Source organism: Oncorhynchus mykiss, chromosome 10, assembly GCF_013265735.2.
Source record: "Oncorhynchus mykiss isolate Arlee chromosome 10, USDA_OmykA_1.1, whole genome shotgun sequence".
Taxonomy (NCBI): Eukaryota; Metazoa; Chordata; class Actinopteri; order Salmoniformes; family Salmonidae; genus Oncorhynchus; species Oncorhynchus mykiss.
Window position 1 is genome coordinate 25297581 of NC_048574.1, and position 18108 is coordinate 25315688.

At 41.0% G+C, this 18108-nt stretch overlaps 1 protein-coding gene across 19 annotated transcripts in view; it reads left to right on the forward strand.

Annotated features, from left to right (window-relative positions):
* LOC110533530 (neural cell adhesion molecule 1) overlaps nucleotides 1–18108 on the forward strand; it is a 321863-nt gene that overhangs the window by 239854 nt on the left and 63901 nt on the right. For 9 of the 19 annotated variants that reach the window (XM_036989936.1, XM_036989939.1, XM_036989937.1 and 6 more), the window contains exons 2-10: nucleotides 2862–2936; nucleotides 3672–3881; nucleotides 4335–4478; nucleotides 5824–5961; nucleotides 6344–6461; nucleotides 9232–9392; nucleotides 9555–9590; nucleotides 10086–10228; nucleotides 16770–16799. In XM_036989936.1, coding sequence (XP_036845831.1) covers nucleotides 2862–2936; nucleotides 3672–3881; nucleotides 4335–4478; nucleotides 5824–5961; nucleotides 6344–6461; nucleotides 9232–9392; nucleotides 9555–9590; nucleotides 10086–10228; nucleotides 16770–16799 — 1055 coding nt within the window. The remainder of the gene's footprint in view (nucleotides 1–2861; nucleotides 2937–3671; nucleotides 3882–4334; nucleotides 4479–5823; nucleotides 5962–6343; nucleotides 6462–9231; nucleotides 9393–9554; nucleotides 9591–10085; nucleotides 10229–16769; nucleotides 16800–18108) is intronic. The other 10 variants (XM_021617841.2, XM_036989945.1, XM_021617845.2 and 7 more) reach the window with 2 other exon arrangements.

Genomic DNA, 18108 nt, shown 5'->3' on the forward strand with positions numbered 1-18108 from the left:
TAATTTTTTTGCATTGTTGTTTGCTGTTTTCTGTCTTTCTCTTTTTTCTCTTTAGTTCATTCTCTTGGTTCAATAAAGTGAAAAATAATATCCCAGTTTACCTATTTGCTAATGGTCTTGCCTACACCTAGCGACCAGTTTCTTTAATTATATGAGCAAAAAATATTCAATTTTATGTGGAACGGCAAGACAAAATTAAAAGGGGCCTATTTATATAAAGAATGTGAATTCAGAGGGCAGAAATGATTAAATATGAAAGCATTAGACCTCTATCTAAAGGCATCAGTCATACAAAAGTTATATTTAAATCCAAACTGGTTCTCTAACAGATTAGTAAGAATGTCCCACCCCGTGTTCAAGACTGGCCTTTTTCCATTTATTCAGACTAAAAGCTCTAACTTTTGGTTATTTGAAAATGAAATCATCTCCAATATATCGCTAATTTTCTAAGCCATAGAAAGTTAGTTGCAATTTCAGTTTAATCCACCAGAAAAGACAGAACAAATAATACAAACAATATTGTGGTTAAACTCAAATATACTAATTGATACTAAAAAATATACAAAAAATATATTGAAATGTCAGCTCTACCCAAACTTACAACCAACTAATTGAAGAATTACCACATAAATGGAAGGGAAGGGAGGAAAAGTAAGGAACTTGTCAGTTGACCCTGCATTAAATGCCAAAGTGTATTAAATAATATTGTGATTAATAAAACGTATATGGGAGGGGTTGAGTGGAGCTGAGGGGTTCATTTGTAAACAAATGAAAGATACCTATTGTAAAATACATTGTGTCCATAAAATTGATATAGTATGTGTCAGCTGGAAGTAGAAGCCTAAGTGTTGTTGTCCATTAGTTTACTCCAATTAGGAGAGGGGTGGTAGGGTTAGGAGACAATAATAAACAGAAATATATTTAAAAGAGATGACGGCCTAGGAACAGTGGGTTAACTGCCTGTTCAGGGGGAGAACGACAGATTTGTACCTTGTCAGCTCGGTGATTTGAACTTGCAACCTTTCGGTTACTAGTCCAATGCTCTAACCACTAGGATACCCTGCCACGCCATGTATGTGTATGTATACATACAGTACCAGTCAAAAGTTTGAACACACCTACTCATTCAAGGGTTTTCTTTGTGTTTTACTATTTTCTACATTATAGAATAATTGTGAAGACAGCAAAACTATATAAAACACATATGGAATCATGTAGTAACCAAAAAAGTGTTAAACATATCAAAATAATTTTATATTTTAGGTTCTTCAAAGTAGCCACCATTTGCCTTGATGACAGCTTTGCACACTCTTGGCATTCTCTCAACCAGCTTCACCTGGAATGTTTTTCCAACAGTCTTGAAGGAGTTCCCACATATGCTGAGCACTTGTTGGCTGCTTTTCCTTCACTCTGCGGTCCAACTCATCCCAAACCATCTCAATTGGGTTGAGGTCAGGTGATTGTGGAGGCCAGGTCATCTGATGCAGCGCTCCATCCTTCTCCTTCTAGGTCAAATAGCCCTTACACAGCCTCTAGGTGTGTTTGGTCTTTGTCCTGTTGAAAAACAAATGATAACCCCACTAATGGTGGGTATGGTGTGTCCACGGTACGGTGTGCTCCCACTATTTATTTTGCCAGGATGCCGTACTGGACCGGACATGCCTACTTTCACCTCTGCTCTTGAGGCACAGATCATGACAGAGAGAGTACCAGACCTGATTTCCTGATTTGGTAAGAGAAACGTTTTAAAATAGGCCACATCGGAGAATTTTTAAGAAAGATTGTCCAGGCACACCTTGGGTTAAGAAGATGTAAATATTTAAGGTATGCTGTCCCGAACTTTGGAGTATGTCTCTCCTGTCTCTCACCAAGTTGGAAGTTGATTCCTCTTTAATTTATCCAGCAGAGCTGAAGAGAACAAACACCAGCTGATTCTCTCCGGTACATTCTAAATCTCATCTCTGTCACCCACTTTAGTTGATGCAGAAATATTAAATGTATTCGGCAGCATCTTAGGAAGCTAATATGCTTTGATTTACGGCATTACACTTCCTGAGCGGACACTCTGTGTCAGACGAAAAAATTGTGAGAACACAGGGATAGCTCGGTCAGGTGATTATAAAATCTTATCGGACGCCTGGGTAATTACAAGTCTAAAATACATTTGAAAGGCATATAATTAATGGTCCTTTAAGATAGTGCCAGGGCATAATTGTCATATTTTGTCAGAGAATCTGCCTGTCCAACACAGAGGTTTTTCAATAAGTGGATTTGACAGGACTTGCCATAGCTATGTGTTGTTCCACCACATTTCATTATGTTACCCGCCCGCACACCCCTACCATCATCCCAACCTCATTAACAATCCCACCAATGCCGATGGGAGCTGCCTACTGCATTAGCAATGCTGGGACCTTGCCAGAGCGCCAACAATTAACACATTGTTATCTAAATACATGCTACTGTGGCCTATACGGCTACAATGTGGGAATGTTGTTTTCATTTGTTGACTTAGCATACCAACTTTTTAGTGACTGTGCTTTTACTAAAATGAGGCTGCAAATAATAAAATACTTATTTGTTAACTGAATCCAATTAACGGCATTATATTGAAAAGTGAAAGGTGGGAAACGGCTCATCTTAGGTTGATCAGCAGCAGATGTTCAGTCAAGCTGTTGATGCATTCAAGTGTGCCATACCTTGTCTCACTGTGCTTTGCCGCTGTGTCATCCTGTTCCCCTCCCCTTGCTCACGCCTGTTATAGGACCTGCTGTGTGGAAAGTGTATTGGAACGATGTAAAAGTGCAGAGTTTGACTTGAACTGTTCTGAGACCTGCTCTGTCTGTGTTTTTCTCTTCTAGCCTCCCTACAAGTGGAGATCACACCGATGCAAGGAGAGATCAGCGTGGGGGAGTCCAAATTCTTCCTCTGCGAAGGTAGGTGTGGTACAGATACAATCGCCTCCATAACTGCAAACTCCCAAATAGCTACAGTATTTTGACAGCTTGATATAGAAAATAACTCTACATAAAGTGAAGGTGCTACAGCAGTTCTCAAGGCTGCAGTAGCATGGGTTTCCCAGGACGCTGACCTGCAACTGTGGTCAGTTACCCCCCACTACTGGCAGACTCCTGCAGGCCAGCATCCTGTTGTTGAATAGCAAAGAGAAAATAGAGGCTCAATATGTCATAGCAAAGATGAGAACATTTCACTTTAGCAATGTTTCCTTTAGATGAAAAGAACTGTAGATAGCTGTGTACTTTTATTGCAGTAAGATGTCAGCAAAATACTGTTTGCTTCAGCACGTCTTTGTTCCATTATGAATGAGGGAGTGAAAGATTTCAGAAAATGTGACTTGGCTTTGCCCTTCTTTCAAAATATCAATGGCAGCATTTTAATTTCAGTCTTTTTTCAGGTAGTATATCATCTGAGCAAATATGTAAAATAGTTCTCTTTTTGTGCATATTGGTATGAAGATGGCCTTCATAAAGCAGAGAAACCCTAGGCCAAAAAAAACTATAATGCATACCTCAGATGCAGCATACCTCAGATGCAGCATCACCTCGCAAGGCAGCACATATTTATCTGTTTGGTTATCATTCATACTAACTGCTGAAGACACATAAACAGTGCATTTGCACTCTGCTCACACATCCACCCTGCCTCCTCAGTTGTTGGAGACGCAAAGGACATTGATTGGTATGCCCCGAACGGCGAGAAGCTTTTACCGAACAGACAGGACATCATTGTGAACCGCAACGACGAGTCCTCGTCCACCCTTACTATCTACAATGCTGATGTGGACAATGCCGGTGTCTACAAGTGTGTGGCCAAAAATGCAGACAAGGAGTCTCAGGGCACTGTCAACGTGAAAATCTTCCGTAAGTTCCCTCTCAAACTCAGTCCTTGAAAAGTGTTGATATTATTCATTGTAATTTAGTGGATTGCCCCCAAATGAAATCCCCTTACTGTATTATCTGTGCATATGTGACGTGCACGATGTCATTTTGAAGAATGTAATTTAAGTGTCTGTGCATATTTTGTGCATATTTGTTTTCTTCAATTGTCCTTCATACAGTATTGTTGATTGTATCTTCGCCCTAGTGTCATTGTAAAGGTAACTATTCCTCTCCATTTAGAGAACCCGCGTATTTAGAATATACAACTAAACTAACTGTATAGTATGTTCCATCAGGAACAGGTGGAATGCCATGACAAATGCATAGACTGGGTAACAAAGGGAGCACTCACCATAGAACATGTTGGTCTATTAACTTTGTTGACTTGTTCGGGAAATGCAGTTGACAGTGGACTTCTATTCTTCTCCCCTACAGAAAAGATAACCTTCAAGAACGCCCCTTCCCCACAGGAGTTTAATGAAGGGGATGACGCTGACATCATCTGTGACGTCGTCAGCTCGCCTCCCGCCAGCATCATCTGGAAGCACAAAGGCTCAAAGATCCAGGTTACAAAAGATGGTAAGGCTTGTACACAAATCAATGTGCCAATGTGTGAGTTGCCTACTACCCAGAGTCGTGGAGACCCCCCCCTCCCCAGTTTTTTTGTTTGCTTTCATTATATCTGCCAGCTCTTTTTTTATTCACCCCACATTCATTCGCTCTCTCCCTAAGAGCACAGCCCTCCCTGCCTTTTGGTAATTTGAGTGTTTCAACATAATAGATGAAGTGAGGACAGGAAACAGGATATTTCTTGATCAAGAGAAATGGTGGTTGTCAGTTGTGAAAGGATATTTGAAGGCTTCATATTCAGACGAGTGGGATGCTGTCAGAGAGGCATTCTGAAGGATTTTGTTTTTCTCCGGACTGCACTATTCTAACCTTAGAGGACCCCTCCCTCTGGCGACCACTGGGAGGCTCAGGGTGACCACAGCGCTCTGGTGTGTGGCGTTTTCTTGGACTCTGGACAGGGATGTGTTTTTCTCTAGAAAACCACTAATTGCAGCCCAGACTGAAACCCATACTGCTTATGTAAATACAATTTTCCACATTGCTCCAGTTAACTTTTTCCATATCAAAGCTGCATGTGCTTATAGCTCTAAGTACACATCTTTTTCATGCTAAAATGTGATTCACAGCTCAGAGAGAGCTATTTAAAAAGTCTGGTTAATGAATTCAAAGCTTTTGCCCAAATACAGATTCACTAAACCAGATCTACAGCTGGCATCGCTTCAAAAGAGGGTTGAATTAACACAGTTGCCATACAATATTTGTACGCTGGCTGCCAGATGTTTGAACTTACAGAGTAAAGAGGATTCATAGAATATTTACATAGTAGAGCTATGACAACGCAATTCAAGAAGTAGTAGTAGTTGCTTTCAGCGTCTCACATTTACTACAGTAGGGATATAAAGGACAAAGAATAAGAGGCACAATGCCATGGCAATGCTCTGTTGAGCAATGTAACAAAATCTCACAGTGAATAGTACACCACTTAATTATCTAAATAAACATTGAAACAATGAACATACTGTATGTAAATTAACATTTTTTCCAGTGGATGGATGGTAAAGCTTTCTTTTGATGAGTCTATATGTCACTAGTTTTTCTGGTGGCGAGTTATTGACTATCGTGTGGTTCTAAAAATCATCTTCCCTCCACACCTATGTATAACTCATGACTATTTTTACATTGTAATATTGATGCTGAGAGGGAGCAAATGCAGCATTCAACTGTAACTCAGATCACGCCTCCTGAATTCTCATTGTATGTGTGCCTTCCCATGTTGCCTTGTGTTAAACCTGCACCACCTATTGTTAATGATGATTGAGCCTTCTCTCTTTCCTTTTCTTGCGATTGTTCACAGTTCGATTTAAGATCATGGGCAACAACCACCTCCAGATCCGAGGCATCAAGAAAACGGATGAAGGGGCGTACACCTGTGAGGCTCGTGTTATGGCCCGGGGAGAGATTGACCTGAAGATCATCAAGGTCATCGTCAACGGTGAGTATCACATCCTCCCTCTCACCCTACCCCCTCTTTCTCCGCCTATGCTCTCACCCTGGGATTTGGATCTGAGCACACTTAGAATATAGTGTAGTTATAGATCCAATACTGTGCTATTATGAAGACCATTACAGAATAATAAAAAAAGAACAATCCTGTAACAAGCTTAGAGTAACATTTATTTACTCCTATCATACTTAAAACCAACCACTATAGTGCATCATGATCTGATTATAAACCATTTTAAGACTTGTTTGAAGCACATAACAACCTTACATTGTCTTATCTTAGTATCACAGTAGTATAATTAATTTCCTACTCACGTATGACCTCTGTATCTTTCAATAATGCTTGTATCTACTGTATGTCTGTGTTTCAGTGCTCCCTAGCATCCGCACCAGGCAGTCGGAGGTGAATGCCACGGCGGACATAAACCAGTCTGTGATGCTGGCCTGTGACGCTGATGGCTTCCCTGAACCCACAGTCACCTGGGCCCGGTAAGTCACACCGACTATCTTGTCTTTCAAATCAAACCAAATGTTATTTGTCACATGTGCCGAATACAACAGGTGTAGTAAACCTTACAGTGCAATCAATGCTTTCTTACAAGCCATTAACCAACAGTGTGGTTTCAAGAAAAATAAGTGTTAAGTGAAAAATAGATAAGTAACAGATAACAAATAATTAATGAGCACCAGTAAATAACAGTAGCGAGGCTATACCAAATCAAATACATTTGTATTGGTCACATACACATGGTTAGAAAATGTTATTGCGAGTGTAGAGAAATGCTTATGCTTCTAGTTCCGACAGTGCAGCAGTATCTAACATGTAATCTAACAATTCCACAAGAACTACCTAATGCACACAAATCTACAGTAAGTAAAGGAATGGAATAAGAGTATATGCATATAAATATATGGATGAGCAATGACAGAGTGGCATAGGCACGATACAATAGATGGTATAAAATACAGTATACTGTATACATATGGGATGAGTAATGCAAGATATGTAAACATTATTAAAGTGGCATTATTAAAGTGACTAGTGAGCCATGTATTAAAGTGGCCAATGATTGAAGTCTGTATGTAGGCAGTAGCCTCTCTGTGTTAGTGATGTTGTTAGTGATAGCTGTTTAACAGTCTGATGGCCTTGAGATAGAAGCTGTTTTTCAGTCTCTCGGTCCCAGCTTTGATAAACCTGTACTGACCTCGCCTTCTGGATGATAGCGGTGTGAGCAGGCAGTGGCTCGGGTGGTTGTTATACTTGATGATCTTTTTGGCCTTGATGTGACATCGGTGCTGTAGGTGTCATGGAGGGCAGGTACTTTGCCCCCGGTGATGCGTGGGCGGTGCAGTTTCTGTACCAGGCAGTGATACAGCCCGACAGGATGCTCTCAATTGTACATCTGTCAAGGTTTGTGAGGGTTTCAGGGGACAAGCCAAATGTCTCCAGCCTCCTGAGGTTGAAGAGGCGCTGTTCCGCCTTCTTCACCACACTGTCTGTGTGGGTGGACCATTTCAGTTTGTCCACTGCTGTTCCGTCAATGTGGATAGGGGGTGCTTCCTCTGCTGTTTCCTGAAGTCCACGATCATGAGTGAGAAGTTGTTTTTCTGACACCACACTCCGAGTGCTCTCACCTCCCTGTCTCGCTGTCTCGTTGTTGGCAATCAAGCCCACTACTGTTGTGTCATCTCAAACTTGATGATTGAGTTGGAGGCGTGCATGGCCACACAGTCATTGGTGAACAGGGAGTACAGGAGGGGGCTGAGCACGCACCATTGTGGGGCCCCAGTGTTGAGGATCAGCGAAGTGGAGGTGTTGTTTGCTACCTTTACCATCTTGGGGCGGCCCGTCAAGAGGTCCAGGACCCAATTACACAGGGCGTGGTTGAGACCCAGGGCCTCAACAGGGGGTATACATGAGGTACCGGTACAGAGTCAATGTGCGGGAGCACAGGTTAGTCAAGGTAATTGAGGTAATATGTACATGTAGGTAGAGTTAAAGTGACTAGATAATAAACAGAGAGTATGCATAGATAATAAACAGAGAGTAGCAGCAGCGTAAAAGAGGGGGGGGGGGGACAATGAAAATAGTCTGTGTAGGCATTTGATTAGCTGTTCAGGAGTATTATGGCTTGGGGGTAGAAGCTGTTAGGAAGCCTTTGAGACCTAGACTTGGCGCTCCCATATCATTTGCCATTCGGTAGCAGAGAGAACAGTCTATGACTAGGGTGGCTGGTGTCTTTGACCATTTTTAGGGCCTTCCTCTGACACCTCCTGATATAGAGGTCCTGGATGGCAGGATGTACTGGGCCGTACGCACGATCCTCTGTACTGCCTTGCGGTCCGAGGCCAAGCAGTTGCCGTACCAGGCAGTGATGCAGCGCTTTCATGAGCATAAATAAAGTGGTTTGTATCAGCTGGTTGGGGAGATCGAGGTTAATGTTGTTTTTTTGTAATCAAAGGGTAAGCATTCTCACAATAAAAGAAGAAATGGGTCAACAGTATGAATTCCATTTATCTAATTGCTTGAAGATGGCCAAAGCTCTATTGTTTGATCTATCCTCAGCATAGCTGTTGACACAACTAGTAAAGTGGGGGAAGAATTACAACACTACAGAGTTACTGTAGTGTTTCTCTTGGAGTTTAAATGAATGAGAGGGATAGGAGGACGAGGAGACCCATCTGATCAGTGCTTGGCCTCAACGGAGGAGGAAGGAGAAAAGTGGGGTCTGGTGTCGGGAGGGGGGCCAGCACCTCCCACCATTTGTAATTTATTTAATGGGCCGCTGATAGGCCTGTCATTTGGTATCCCTTGGAGAACGCTTCAGGATTGAAGCTCCTACAAGCATACAGATGAAGGACTGCAGTCCAAACCCAGTGTATGCACGTCTGATTTAGAGTTCAAGGAAAGCTCAGGCATGTCGTGGTTCAAAGGGTGCCGAAAAAAATCCTTAACTTGACATCATACAGTCTATCACCATCCTATGGATGTTGTCCCTTTGTAAAACAGCCATGATATAGTTACAGTGCAGAGCCAGAGAAAGAAGCTTTGTTTAACGATTTCTGATGTGGAGATCTGGTCCGACGCTTCAAAGACTTACGGTTCTGAGCCAAGCATTTTGTTTACCAACTGCTCAACTTTGAGATAAAGCCCCCAAACTGATCTCAGTCACAGACTGAAGAGGACTGTTTTTAGCTTCATGTTGTGGAGACAAAAGTCTGTGATGTGAACTTTGTGTTTCTGCCTCTCCCCCCTCAGTGACATCATTGTCCTTGAATCGGACGATAAATACAGCTTGAATGACGACGGCTCGGAGCTGATAATAAAGGATGTCAAGAAAGTGGATGAAGGAGATTACACATGCATCGCCCGGAACAAGGCTGGGGAGAAGGAGGAGGAAGTCAGCTTGAATGTGTTCGGTAAGAGTAAAATTATTCCCATTAACTGCTGTAAAAGACCTTTGCGTTTTTGTGCTTTTTAAATGTTTTTCTTGGTTTTACGATAGCGATGTGCATACAAGCAATACACATAACATTGGGAACACCTTCCTAATATTGAGTTGCATCCCCTTTTGCCCTCAGAACAGCCTCAATTCGCCGTGGCATGGACTCTACAAGGTGTCAAAGGCGTTCCACAGGGATGCTGGCCCATGTTGACTCCAATGCTTCCCACAGTTGTGTCAAGTTGGCTGGATGTCCTTTGAGTGGTGGACCATTCTTGATACACATGGGAAACTGAAACTGAAAAACACAGCAGCGTTATTGTTCTTGACACACTCAAATCGGTGCGCCTGGCACCTACTACCATACCCCGTTCAAATTGACTTAAATCTTTTGTATTGCCCATTTACCCTTTGAATGGTACACATACACAATCCATATCTTAATTGTCTCAAGGCTTAAAAATCATTATTTAACCTATCCCCTCCCCTTCAGCTACACTGATTTGAAGTGGATTTAACCAGTGACATCAATAAGGGCTCATAGCTTTCACCTGGATTCACCTGGTCTGTCTATGTCATGAAAAGAGCAGTTGTTCCTAATGTTTTGTACACTCAGTGTATATTCCATTGGCATCTATCAAATGTATTGTATTTTTTCCTTTTTATCTAGTGCAACCAAGGATCACCTACCTGGACAATCAGACTGCATCAGAGCTGGAGGAGCAGATCACCCTGACTTGCGAGGCCTCTGGAGACCCCACCCCCACCATCACCTGGAGCTTTGGCCGGAGGTTCTTCACAGAGGGAGAGCAGGTACTGGTGTCTGGGGACCAGGGACGGGCATGGAACCAGGGGCCCGAGCTGTGGTGGACAGGATGTGTCAATCAGAGTGCCAACTACTGCCAACTGAATATTGATATAAAAACTTAAAGACAAGCACAGCTCCATTTCATCCATGGTATTATACCAAACGCCTTTCAAAAGTCCCGTTGAGCAAGTCCAACAGTAATAGGCAGTGGACATGTACTAGTCTGTCCTGGTGGTTTCATTCATGGTTTCTTCGTCTAAAGGAGCCTCTAAGCAGGATTTACCAGGTATGATATTCAGATGGTTAGGTAATGCAACTCCATATACATGAAAAATAAAACCCTGATAGAATCGAGCAGATCATCCTGTCGTCCGCTAAAAAATCCCTGTCACTTTTTGCCCCCTTAACGTCTGATCTTATTAGTGTTCGACACTTTGATGATGCTGTGTGCATGGTCACTGTGAATCATAGATTACACTCAATTCCCCCCCACCTCTTTCATCCTCTACCCAGTGTTCATTTGGAGGCATGTGTTTCAGTGCATGGTCCTATCTGACGCTCCACTAGAAGGCTTTCATATCCCTTTACAACCAGCCGCTCCAAGTCATACTGTAGCTTTACTCAAATAATGAAAGAAACGCAGCAACATCAGCGATCCCTGAACCCCAGGTGCAGCTGCATCTCTCAGCATATTTCACCCAGACAAATGTAATTAGAAATTCCACATCAGTTGTTAAGCATCATTTCATGTTTTCTCATCCAAACGCAATCAAGCAATATCTATCGACAACTGCTAACAGCTCTTATCAATATTCAGCCATGGTGAGAAACTCTTTTCCCACTTTACACTCTCACTTTTACACTCACTTTCACACTCTTCCTCTGCTTTGCTCTTTTTCTCTCTCTATCTCTATCTCTCTTACTAGGACAGAGGCTTATCATATTCCCCTGCAATTACTTTAGTCTCTTTGCACCTCTGCATTCCGCTCGCTAACAGCACTCTTACTAATTATTAGCACTTCGGAGGGGGCATATGTGTGAATTGGAATGATTGGAGCAGAAAGCATTTTATAAAGGAAAGAAATAGGTTTTATACGTGGACTCAGAGTAAAGTTTGATTTTTTATATATATTTTTTTATCTACTCACTCAATCCCTAGGTCAGTGTGTCCCCTTTAGTATAGGTTTGTACCTTGTTTCTTTACTTCAAAAACGTGGATGTTTACATAGGCACCCGATGCATTTGACAAGTCAAGGTATTTCTAAAACAATTTGTGACTAAGACTATGCTTTATCTTAAGGACACGGAGTAGCATTAGCATTTTCTTCAAAGGGCAGATTTGATTCCAGATTGTGCGTGTGTATCTACATGCGGTTATGCATCTCTGTCACTGCCAGCATTATGCTCCTAAAAGGAGAACAGGAGCTCTCAGCAGAATTATATGATATATTACACACCATCTACTGTATATATGAATAGCCCACCTCTGTGTATATTCCTATCTTGCAAGGATGTCAGATTCAAAGGCATTATCGCTGTTCTGCATTTAGAGTAAAGGCAAATAACCTAATTTCAAGCCTATTTTCATGCTCTTATTGCTGCATTCTGATGGTGTGGTCGGCTTTTCTAAACCCATCTTTTAGTGTTCGATTCTGATTGTGAGTTGTGTAAGAAAAGTCTGCTGGATTAGTCAGTTGAGAGAGATAATGTTTCCTTCTAGTTCAAGTGGTGTTTAAACATTATAAGCACTTTATAATTACCTTTTCATTTAAAAGCGATCTGGTTTATTCACTACACCGTATGTCAGTAATTATCCCTGGAATAAAACTTTGAAAACTAGCTCTCTGCTTCTTGTACAGAATCTCAAAGCATGTTTCTCCGCAGAGAATCTTACTATTTATGGTGTTTTTACACCGTAAGATATGAGTCTGAGGGGGAAAGTTTCCAAAGTACTTCAAAAGTGCATCAATAATTCTCTGTGAGACAACAATGTGGTGCGTTGCTTTACATCAGAAAGTGCAAAGAGAATATTTGATTCACATTTGCTATTGGAATAAACAAGATCTTTGGTGATGTATATAGTCATATATTCAGAGCCTTCGGAAAGTATTCAGACCCCTTGACTTTTTCCACTTTGTTACGTTACAGCCTTATTCTAAAATGGATTAAATTAAACAATTTCTATCACAATCAACACACAATACCCAATAATGACAAAGCGAAAACCTTATGTAGATACACTACCGTTCAAAAGTTTGGGGTCACTTAGAACTTTTTGAAAGAAAAGCTGATTTTTGTACATTAAAATAACACCAAATTGATCCGAAACACAGTGTAGACATTGTTAATGTTGTAAATGACTATTGTAGTTGGAAACGGCAGATTTTTTATGGAATATCTACATAGGCGTACAGAGGCCCATTATCAGCAACCATCACTCCTGTGTTCCAATGTGTTAGCTAATCCAAGTTTATAATTTTAAAAGGCTAATTGATCATTAGAATAACCCTATTGCAATTATGTTAGCACAGCTGAAAACTGTTGTCCTCATTAAAGAAGCAATACAACTGGCCTTCTTTAGACTAGTTGAGTATCTGGAGCATCATCATTTGTGGCTTCGATTACAGGTTCAAAATGGCCAGAAACAAAGAACTTTCTTCTGAAACTCGTCAGTCTATTCAGTTTCTAAGAAATTAAGGATATTCCATGCGAGAAATTGTCAAGAAACTGAAGATATTGTACAACGCTGTGGACTACTCCCTTCACAGAATAGCACAAACTGGCCCTAACCAGAAAATAAAGAGAAGTGGGAGACCCCGGGGCACAACTGAGCAAGAGGACAAGTACATTAGAGTGTCTAGTTTGAGAAACAAACACCTCACAAGTCCTAAACAGGTAACTTCATTAAATAGTACCCGCAAAACACCAGTCTCAACGTCGACTGTGAAGAGGCGACTCCAGGATGCTGGCCTTCTGCAGCAGAGGTAACTCTGGGTCTTCCTTTCCAGTGGCGGTCCTCATGAGAGCCAGTTTCATCATAGCCCTTGATGGTTTTTGCACTGCACTTGAAGAAAATGTCAAAGTTATTGAAATTTTTCCCATTGACTAACCTTCATGTCTTAAAGTAATGATGGACTGTTGTTTCTCTTTACTTATTTGAGCTGGTCTTGCCATAATATGGACTTGGTATTTTACCAAATAGGGCTATCTTCTGTATACCACCCCTACCTTGTCACAATACAACTGATTGGCTCAAATGCATTAAGAAGGAAATAAATTCAACACATTAACTTTTAACAAGGCACATCTGTTAATTGAAATGCATTCCAGGTGACTACCTCATGAAGCTGGTTGAGAGAATGCCAAGAGTGTGCAAAACTATCATCAAGGCAAAGGGTGGCTACTTTGAAGATTCTCAAATCTAAAATATATTTTGATTTGTTTAACACTTTTTTGGTTACTACATGATTCCATATGTGTTATTTCATAGTGTTGATGTATTCACTGTTATTCTACAATGTAGACAATAGTAAAAATAACAAAAAACCCTGGAATGAGTAGGTGTGTCCAAACTTTTGACTGGGACTGTATATACACACAGTATATTCACAATACCTAGTATAATGTGGCATCAACTACTAATAGGCCCAATATACTGTACCTTAACACACTTAGTCGCCTCTCTTGTGTGTAGTCTCAGGGAGTCACAGTTATCTCAGCATTCTACATCTGGGTCACGCTGCCCTACTTTGGTTTAGATGGACAATCCAACCATTTTAATGTAGATGACAAGAGAGAGTGCTGAAAGAGGCCCTGTGAACAACAAGAATAAAAGTTGAAACCAAAAGCGACTAGAGGAGGAAGGAAGAGTGTGTTACATTTAAAATAAAACGTTTTCAGGGAGACAGTTATTTTATTGGTGGTGGTAGTGTGAGAAGTGGCTTGAACAGAGATGGTTTTGAGATTTTGGCCTGTCATGAAAGACGCCCTGCATCCTCTTCAGTGGGATGGACTGTCTGCAGGAAACGTACATTAGATGCTACATTTCAAATAGACCCCTAGCCCTATAGCCCTTGCAGACACTCACTTTCTCCCTTCCACTCTTATAGCTCTGTTGTGGTTTTGTGTTGTTTCCACACCTCTCTTATCACCAGTATATGCTCCATGTTTTAAGAGGTCTTCTCACAACTGGACACCTATTAAAACATGGCTCCTTAACCACTATGAAAGAAGAATTGTGCGTCACTCAAAACACCAACCACTGCTGTTAATCCTCAATTACTTTTATGGTGGCTCGCTACCTGAGATGTTGCTTTAAACACACGACTGATACTCTATTCAATCCACAGGACCATAGGTTAATGCATATGCATGCAGTATGACGGTCACAAGCCCATAGAGTTCATCAAGCCAATGCTATTCCAACAAACACAGAATAGATAGCAAATGTCCAACTTAGCATTTATCCTCAGTTGAACTGGGACTAGTGGTTGCCAGGCTCAAATAACATTCTTGAAGCTTTCTTATGCTGATGGCTCTCTTGGCTTCTTTGACAGCGCCGGTAGCTGGAAGCTTAGACATTTAAAGAGGATGTGTGAATGTCTTGCAGCATTTCCTTCACTAAAAAGTCATGCTTGACTCCATAATAAGTAGCCGGGTAATGCTTTATAACGGGCTGGCTGTGCAGGATGCACATCATGATGAAGTTTACTCTAGACTCTGATCTTTTGTCAGTTTTGTATTTTCCCCATAAATATTTAAGTTTAGTATTAGGGGAGGGGAAGCTGGTCCTAGATCTGTATCTAGGGGAAACTTCACCCCAGAGCCATCAAGATGATGTGGAGGAAGGTGTCAAAACACCTCCCAGCTCACACTCCCCTCAATGACCATGCAGGAGGAAATGGATAACTGGAAGTCAGTAGGCAACACCACCATCCCTTGCTTGAGATCACAGGAGATGCTCCATCATACTATATTTATCATGCTATATTTATCATTTAATAATAATAGAACTGACTATTAATGTTTTATTTTCACTTGATTGATATTCTAGATTGTATTGTCGTATCTGGACCATCTTCCCTTCTGGTAAGGTGTATTACTCTAGATTGAAGGAAGTCACTTTAATTAAGAATCCCAAGCCACTTACAATTCCCAATGTCATATATCAGTGGAAATCAATGGAACCAGTCCAAGTCAACAGTGCATACATGACAGTCTTGTCTAAAACTTATAACACCGTCCTCCACTAACACGAATGATCCACCTGGATAACATTGCTTTGTCACTGCTCACTAACCCCAGTGTCTATCTCCTCCCTTTCACTCTGTATCTGTCTGCCTCTTTTTTCTGGGTGTCACCGAGGATTTTATTTACCGCCCTCTGTAATGGGAAAAACCTGCTGTTCCTGTGATAAAAGCTGTCAAAGATTCCATTGGTTCTTTGTCATTCCGTCATGTCATTGAACCAGTTCCTTCCTACCTCTCTCCATCTTCCATTCATGTCCCTTTTGATTTATCAGAGTTGTGGATCAAATCTATGAGATTGCGCATGCATATTCATCATGACACGTTCCACCAAAGAATTCATCTATTGATTCCTAATGTATCTCAAACTAAAATGGACTGCATAAAAACCACCTGGTTTTCATCCTATTCCAGCCTTGAAACTGCGTATCCAGTGTGTGTCCTTTGGTTGTTGATGATGATGGTGTTGTTTTTGCTATTGTTTGTGATGAGATGATAACATGGAAAACTAAAAATGACAAAGCTGAAGCTGTTGGAAGCTGTTAATGTAATAAAAGTCAAATGTTTGAGGGCAATTTTAAAACAAAATCTAGATAAGTCATCATTGGCGGTGAGGGCTTATTCACCTAAAATAAATGTTTAAATGGCCATGTCCGAATACCCAGACTTGCATTCAAAGATGAAGGCATTTTGAGTGTGAAAAAATATACTGTTTTATAGAATGTGAAATTTCAAACTGTAGTATGCTTTAAATGGCTACATGCTATACTCTTTTCAGCTTTCATTTAGTATTAATTCAATGCATGCTTTTGAGGTAGAGAATAATCTTTTCATACCCACGACTGTACCAGACATGCAGTACCAAAATGAATGAATGGCGGGAAAACAACACAGTTGTGCATTAGATGGCGCCACCTCAGTTTGGGTGAGTCTAGTATGTTGATATTTGTTGCTTACTGCATACAATTTTACTAAACAGTACATTCTAAATAGCATGTCAAATAATTAGTACAGAGTGTGTAGTTTTAGTAAGTCATAGGCAAGACAGATTTCGGACATGGCCATGTTTTATTTACGCTTCTTTAACATGTATTTTCTCATTAAACCCCATGCATCTTTGTTTTGAACATGAGCTAATTTCACTGGACCTCTACAGGTAAAATACAGCCTGTATCAGCAGCAACTAACATGTGCATTTCAATGCAATGCATGTCTTGAGCTTTGTGTTTGAGGGTTAATTTTTAAAGGCTTTTTTTCCCGCTGTTTTGTGTGTTGTTCCCTGTGTGTTTGTCCTCTCCAGGCTTCTTGGACTCGGCCCGAGACGTTCGAGGTATGGCTACTGAACACGTAGCCAGACTCCAGATCCAGTGCTTCACACTGGATCTAGACAAACCCTGTTCACTGCAGAGCATCAGTGTTGGCTTTTTTACCCCAAAGCCTTTTCTCAAACTCTCCAAAATCTACAACAAATATGATTCCAGACTAATGAAGTCCAATTCGGGAGTATGAAATGAGACGCTTCCTTTTGAACGTCTATTTTACATTAGATGTTCTGATTGCTAATTTGCAACTTGCCCTCAAGTTCAGTCCCTCCTCATTTTGCATTCATTCCTCTCATATCGTTGGTTTCATAACCACTTATTAGGAAGGTGTCGACAGTTCCCCCATAGCTGCAGATGCTCCAGGTCTACTTCCTTGTAGTTGTTTTCATTCCCATTCATGGTGTGATAACTGCCAGGCTCGTCCCAATGACTGCGAGTCCTGTTTAGCCAGGCAACATTGAAAAACCTCAATTAGCCAACACTCTCTGCTCTGCCGTGGACCAAGCCAAGCCAATCTAGCTGAGCCTTTTGAAAACACTAACCAGCCATGCTGTAGACTGCACAAGAAAACCCTAAAATAGAGATGCACCTTAATATTGGCTACTCCCCTGCTTGTTAGAAAGAAAGAAAAATAAATAATATAAGAAGAATTCAAGAAATGCTTATGCCTTTGTGGTAAATATCCGAGGCATTTACTCAACAATCTCAATGTCTCTGTCACATTAGGCATAACTGTTGATTTTGTTTGAATATTCATCAACATGTGTTCTGTGTTTATAATGAATGATTCAGTGACATATGAATGGTGTGGATTGGGGAAAATAAGTTTCCCAGAGTTTTAACTACAGGTGAAAAATCCCAGTTATCATCTTGCAAGCCGTTATTAATGAATCCCACCGCATGTACAGAAAAAAAATCTGTTAATTGGAAAACATAGCTTCTTGTATCTATAACATCTTCATTATTAATTCAGGTCTCAGTTGATCTTTACTCTGGCATCCAACCATGAATTCACATCAGAAAACCCAAACGTCAGTTTTTAGGTTTTGAGTATCAGTTCAGGAAGATGGCCATGTAGCCTATATAATCACCCCACAGCCACAGTATCTTCATAACTGAAATTCTGATAATTCAGAATTCAATAATTTAATACACATACAAAAGTATGTGGACACCCCTTCAAGTGTGTGGATTCGGCTATTTCAGCTGCACCCGTTGCTGACAGATGTATAAAATCAAGCACACAGCCATGCAATCTCCATAGACAAACATTGGCAGTAGAATGGCCCGTTCTGAAGACCTCAATGAATGTCAACG